The 7,372-nt window shown below is 34.1% G+C and overlaps 1 protein-coding gene across 1 annotated transcript; it reads right to left on the bottom strand.

Moving 5' to 3' along the window:
• On the bottom strand, positions 204 to 1,280 carry LOC109727552 (uncharacterized mitochondrial protein AtMg00810-like; the record flags this gene model as incomplete). The annotated part of the gene is made up of 1 exon (XM_020257694.1): positions 204 to 1,280. A coding segment is annotated over one exon (1,077 nt), but the record flags the coding sequence as incomplete, so codon positions are not given.

Genomic DNA, 7,372 nt, shown 5'->3' with positions numbered 1-7,372 from the left:
TGCGAACCGAGTGGTCGCCCGGATCCGAAGCCCGTTAACCCGTTAGGTCGGTCAGACGGTGCACTGTGTGGTCAACACATGTTTCGGGCGCCCGAAAATTTTCGGGCGACCGGAAATTTTCGTCCGTAAAATGTGCAAAACAAAAAGGTGTAAAAAAAAATAATAAAATTGCAAGGCAAATATAACAGTGAAAAAGGAGAAAATCAAGCAGATAAATCAATCATTCCTAATTCTCTTCTAAGTTGAGTGAACCTATCCTCACTAAGAGGTTTAGTAAAAATGTCCGCTAATTGATTACAAGTGTCCACGAATTCTATAGTGACATCTTCTTTTTGAATATGATCTCTAATAAAATGATGTCTAATTTCAATGTGTTTAGTTCTAGAATGTTGAATAGGATTTTTAGATATGTTGATGGCACTAGTATTATCACATTTGATTGGAACTTGTTTTTGATGTACTCCAAAGTCCTCAAGGGTTTGTTTCATCCATAAAACTTGTGCACAACAACAACCTGCCGCGATGTACTCGGCTTCGGCGGTTGAAAGAGCAACCGAATTTTGCTTTTTCGAAGACCATGAGACTAAGGAGTGACCAAGAAATTGACAAGTCCCACTCGTACTTTTCCGATCAACTTTGCATCCGGCAAAGTCGGCATCTGAAAAGCCAATGAGATTAAAATTAGTGCCCTCGGGATACCATAATCCTAAGTTGAGAGTCCCTTTAACATATCTAAGAATTCTCTTTACAGCCACTAAGTGTGACTCCTTAGGTTGAGCTTGAAACTGAGCACACAAGCAAACACTAAACATAATGTCCGGCCGACTCGCGGTAAGATAAAGTAAACTGCCAATCATACCTCGGTAGAGTTTGATATCAACATCCTTGCCTTTTTCATCCTTGTCAAGTTTAGTTGAGACACTCATTGGAGTGTTCGTCTCTTTTGAGCTTTTCAAGCCAAATCTTTTGATTAGGTCTTTTGCATACTTGGCTTGATTGATGAATATTCCATCTTTCATTTGTTTAACTTGGAGTCCAAGGAAGAATGAGAGCTCGCCCATCATGCTCATTTCAAACTCATTTTGCATTAGCTTAGAGAATTCTTTACAGAGAGATTCATTAGTAGCACCAAATATAATATCATCCACATAAATTTGTATAATGAGAAAATCTTTACCCTTAATTTTGATAAATAATGTGGTGTCAACTTTTCCTCTTGAAAAATTATTTGAAGTAAGAAAAGTGCTAAGTCTTTCATACCAGGCTCTAGGAGCTTGTTTTAAACCNTAAAATGCTCATATTTCTCTCTCTTTCCTTCCTCTCTCTCTCATCCCTATCATATTCTTCATTATGGAGCCGTAGTTACGGACACCGTCATCACTCTCTTCCTTTCCCTCCTCTTCTTGAATCAGAATACAATTGAAAAAATGAAATAAAGAAATAAAACCATCTAAAATAAGCCTACGAAATGAGATTCAATTGGTAATCTAATAAAGATAAATGTTATTATACTGATGTAGAATGGCAGAAGGACCTTGCAACCAGCTACCACTAGCACAGCGATAGTTCAACTCGTCGCACTGTCATTAGAGGTAATCACACTAATGCATTAATAACTTCTTTAGTATCACTGTGAATGATGGTTTGAGAATAAGGAAGAGAATTGACAATATTTGTTGCAGGTAAAATTGCGCATGTCTTTCTCTTAGCAATAAAACTTATCCAAATAACCTTTACAACATCACCGAGAAAAAACTGTACCTTTCTTTCAAAGGCAATGCTAATGCCATATTTACGTGCATCCCAAGTAGCATCTACCCAGCGTCAAAGATCACAAACTTGATTCTTTGTAGCACAATATTTTGTAAAGTTATATTCTAAAAGATGTATCCTGTATAATAAAAATATTAATTATTCAACATACATGCAATTTTATAAAAATATTGTGACGCAAATAGTACGATATTTATATAAATAGTTTTAATTTGTGCAATATTTTTTATCTTTTTCTTTCTTTCCTCTTCTTTATCTTCTACTTTTTTTTTCCTTATGTTTCTTCATACTTCTTCTATCCCTCGCTACCAACCACGGTTGCCAACCCGTGCGCTCACCTGAGACTGTTTCGGTGTTCATAATTTAAGAAAAAGAAGGAAAAACAATATGTTGCACTATTGCACTCTAATTGCGAGTAGGGCTACTATACTCTTACGGCGCATTTGGTTCAAGTTATATAATATTACAGAGTATTTCGATATATCCAAATATCTTGAATTTCTAAAAGAGATTAGTACTTATGCTGCATTAGCGCGTTTGGTTTAATACAGTAATTTAATGCTGGATTGCAGTGGTTATACCATTAATATGTTTGGTTCTATATATAAAATTCAGTAACCTAGACAATAAAATATAATCTATTCCAAAATTGCCCTTAAACATATTTTGTAAACTTTATTTTTTACTGTTTACAAATAATATTTTTTTACTAAATTTTATTTTAANGGTAATAGAAATGCTGAATTGCTTAATTATGTAATATGCTTTTTATTAACAAGATTGAGGGGGGCGTTTATCTGGACAGACTGCTCTGAAATGTTATTTATCTGCAAATTTTGAACAGAAACTGCAATTGGTTGCGTTATGATGTGTCAGTTTCAAAACCACTAGGATACTAAAAAAAAGTTTTAAAAATTAAAATAATAAAAACATTAGGGTATCATTTGGTTCGGATATAAATAAGAACGGACTGTTTTAGGGATAGTTATAAGATTAGATATAAGTAAAAAATTAGACCAATTTTATATTTAGATGAAAATTGTGTTGTTTTTGGAGAATAAGAAAAATAGTGTTTGTATAGATAAGATGGAATAAGAAGGATTGTAGGTAGTTATAAATAAAAAATAATAATATTACTTATGTTATTATATTTCAATTTTAAATTTTAAATTTATATTTTAAAATTTAAAAAATTTTAAATTTTAAATTTTAAATTTTAAATTTAGAATTTGAAATTTAAAATTTAAAATTTAAAATTAAATTTTTTTAAATGATATATTGAAAGGGTTTCGAGAGTTAGAAGAGTAAAATTGTAATTTTACATAATATATAGTTTTACTGGTTTTCAGTAATGCAAGATAGACGACCCCATCCCGTTAATATTTTCGGTGTAATCCTGCTCGATTTATAATGCTACATTAACGACTAGATTGCATAGCGGGTGAACCAAACACAGTAATTCTGGAAGGATTGCTTATAATCCTGCCAGGATAACTCGAACCAAACGCACCCTTATGATTATAGACCCCTTTATACTCATAAATTTTTAACCGTTGATTGATGGGACGTGTGGTTAGGATGATGGTGGTCCCCACTTAGAATGATAGTGGTCCCCTAGGATTGAGTGGGTAGTTGGTTGAATAGTATAATCTAACGGGTGGAAATGATCAATGGAATAAATCTAAAGGTTGAAAACTTATGAGTACAAAGGAGTCANGAATATTTAAAAGTCCTTTTCACCTAATCATAAATTTAGAATTTTGTTTAAGTGATCTATAAGGTGATAAAACTTAGCTCAAAGTTTCTCACTCTAATCATAAAGCATAATATTAATCAAATTAAGAATAGAGAGAGTGAGTTTGTCTATTTGACAAAAGAAGCAAACACGGCTTCAAGTGGTGAAGCTTGGTGCTAGAATATTGCCCATCTTGAATCCTTTTTGAAGATAGAGAGATCTAAAACATAAGACTCAACATAAAAGATTAGTCCAATAATCGTGATTATTTGTTATCATCAAAATCTAATAGACGATTAGGGCCACTGGGCCAACAATCTCCCCCTTATCATCAAAAGCAACCATAGGGCAGTTGTTTCAGTAATGCACCAGGAGTACATCAGAAGCACCAGGAGAAACATGAACTAGAGAAGTTATAGCAACCGCATGCAGTTGCAAGCGGTTTCGATCGGTTAGAGGTGGTCCGAAATCTCAGGAGATAGTGGCCGATCATGCAAGGGGCTATAACCGACCCAGGGGCGATTCTATAAATAGGCTTGTGATACCTTAATAAAAAAGGGTCTTTGCCCCTTTGAACAAAAGACCACCGTTATTTTACTGTATTTTTCTTTCCTGCATTTACTGTTTTTTCTAGGAGTAGTCTTAGTAACGTAGAATCTTGGAGTCTGTCTGCCCTTTGGGCATTTTGTAGACTAAAATCCCTCTTCCTGTACTTTTTGCTGGTTCAGTCAATAGAAAGTCATTTTCGGCTCTTCAGGCCGACCAGATCGTGTGTTGTGTTAGCCGTTCGGCTTATTTCCTAGTCGAGCTTTCGGTCTCCTCCGTACATTCGGCTCATCCGGTTGAACCGAAGTGAGATTAGAGCTTTCGGACTCGGCTGATTGGATCCCTCATCAACCGAATCGCTTGTTCAGTCAAAAGGCGCACACTTCGAGGGTCATTTTTCGGAACTATTTCAACCCCGACGCGCTTCTCGAGGAGGATCTTTGACCACAGTCGAGGGTCGGGATTTTCGGCAACTAACACTTACAAAATTAAGTAGCCCATGATTTTGATCTTGTAGGTTTGGACCTAATAGATACGTCAACTTTTTGCTCCTTTAGTTATTATTCTATGTAAGAAATAAATCACAAATTTTTGTATCATTTTTTTCTTTTATATATAGTATAATTTATGTCAATAAAAGAAATTTAAAATTTAGAGGACTTAGTTACAAATGGAATTTATTTAAGGGGTTTGCATAAATTTTTACCTATATTTATAAATATTGATGCATATTATTAAATTATATTATATCATATAAAAATAGATAAAAAGTCAAAAATTTAAAAGAAAGAGAAAATTCCTTTTCATTATATATATATATATATATAGTGTGAGGCTACTATGCTTCCGTGCTTCCAGATCATTTTCGATGTTGCGAGTTTTCAATCATCGATCAGCTCCGTTAAACTTGATCTAGAGTACTTGAAGTATCTAGAAAATAAATTTTATGATTTTTCGATATCATTTGCCTAGTGATCAAAGGGGCTCAAAATCAATAATTTTAATGACCGTAGTGAGCCGTTTGGAAGTTTAATGGTATAGAAATATTCAAATCATGTGAAATTTTGATAGAAAATTCTTTATACTATATAAAATAAGATCAATATCTTTGATCTAAAATTTTAATGTCATATTATCACGTTTTGTAAGATTTTTATTTTCAGCCGTTGATTTTGAGCCGCTTCGTTCACTAGACAAATAATATCGAAAAATCGCATAATTTATTTTCTACGTATTTCAAATACTCTAGATCAAGTTTAACGGAGTCGATCGACGATTCGAAAGTCGCAACATCGAAAATCAAACCTAGGAACGCATCGAAGGGCTGCGCCGTGGCTTCCAAAAGCATAATAGCCTACTCTACTAATACATATATATATATATATATAGTATATATATATATATATATATAGTATATATTATAAGGAGAGAGAGGAGAGAGAGAAGCACAAGAGCGAGGAGAAGCTACTATGCTATCCGAAGTAGCGGAGCCTTCCGTCTTGGCCGACGGCGTCTGTCTTTCGATGTTGCGCGACTTTCGGAATCGTCGATGCGCTCTCCATAAAACTTGATATAGACGTATTTGAAGTACCTAGAAAATAAATTTATGATTTTACGAAATATCATGCCTAGTGATACGAAGGGTGGCTGCAAACATCAACCGGCTAAAATAAAAATCTTACAAAACTGTAATAATATGACATTAAAAATTTTAAATCAAAAATATTTGGGATCTTGTTTTAATATAGTTATATAAGAATTTGCTATCAATAATTTCCACGTGATTTGGAATATTTCTAACACCCGTTAAACTTGCAAACGCTCACTACGGCATTGAAAATTGTTGATTTTTGAGCATCCATGTCGATCACTAGAGCCAAATGATTCAAAAAATAATAAAATTTAATTTTCTAGGTACTGGATCCAAATACTCTCCGATCAGTTTAACGGAGCCTAATCGAACGATGTCGAAAGGCGCAAACATCGAACAACGGAAGCTGGAAGCACGGAAGCTCGTACTTCCAATAGCAATAGGTAGCCTCAGCTCACCGTGCTCTCTCCTCGAAGCCTCGTTCCTTTCTCTTCGTCTCTCCTCTCCTCCTCCTCCTCTCCTCTCCTCTCCGCTCCTTCTAACTATATATATATAATAATATATAGTATACTATATAGTACGCTAAGAAAAAAAAATGAACAGAACTTGTATAAAGATTCATGGGATGTGATACTTGTGTTGTTTTAGCGCTTGATGGAGAAATTGCAGGTTTTGAGATGATGGTGGTAGGTGGTGATAGTGGAATAGTGTTTAATCCAAAGGGCTATTAATATCAAAAAGTAGATCCAATGGCTTAAAACCTAATCGGGCATATGATGGTGATACTTGTACCAAGTATCAATAGGCTCAACTCATATATCATTAATATTATATATATATATATATATATATATATATATATATATATATATATTATATAATATAATATATATATATAATATATATAATATATCATAATATGAGCTGCACTTGCTTTTAGAAGTTACAAGGTATTAGAGTGCTCTTAAGTATTTCGGCTCATAGGATATTAAGGAATGTGTAGTTAGGCATGATGTCGACCCTGATGGTTGAGTGGAGTGATAGGTTGGTTGAATACGTAAATCTAACACAGTAAAAAATAATCCAAAGAGATATAGATTTACGGTAAAAAATTTACAAGCACAGTACCAGTACTTGTGTGTTGTAAAGCGCACCATAGCCGGACTATATATATATATATATATATTATATATATAAATATATATATACGATGAGACAAGAGAAACAGAGAGAGAGAGAGAGAGAGAGAGAGAGACCGAGAGAGAGAGAGAGAGAAGACGAGCTAGTGCTCCTACTGGCTTTCGCCCCAAAGTACACGGAGCGCTGCCACGTAATCTATAAGTTGTTTTCATGAATGGACGCCCCCGTTCGGACGATCGTTTTGTTAGGACGATGATCTACCGCTTTGTGGGAAATATCCCAGGAAACCAAATTTCAATATTGTTTGACCTTTGTTTCGCCTAGTGAACGAGTATCCTCAAAATGAACGCTGAAAATACAAATCTCCATACAAAAATGAATAATAAAGGACTCAAATTTCAAATCGAAATATTGATCTTACTATATGACCGTTACAGTAAGAATTTTCTATTAAATTTTCAATGAATTTGGATACTTCTACACAGTTGAACTTAAAAACATGTTGCATTGGCCGTTAAATAGTCATTTTTGGGACCTTTGATCGCTAATAGTAAATGATGTCAACACAACAAAATTATAAAATTTGG

This window comes from Ananas comosus, linkage group 2 (assembly GCF_001540865.1).
Source record: "Ananas comosus cultivar F153 linkage group 2, ASM154086v1, whole genome shotgun sequence".
Lineage (NCBI taxonomy): Eukaryota > Viridiplantae > Streptophyta > Magnoliopsida > Poales > Bromeliaceae > Ananas > Ananas comosus.
Note: the sequence above shows the minus strand (reverse complement) of the source record. Positions and strands in the feature narration are given on the sequence as shown.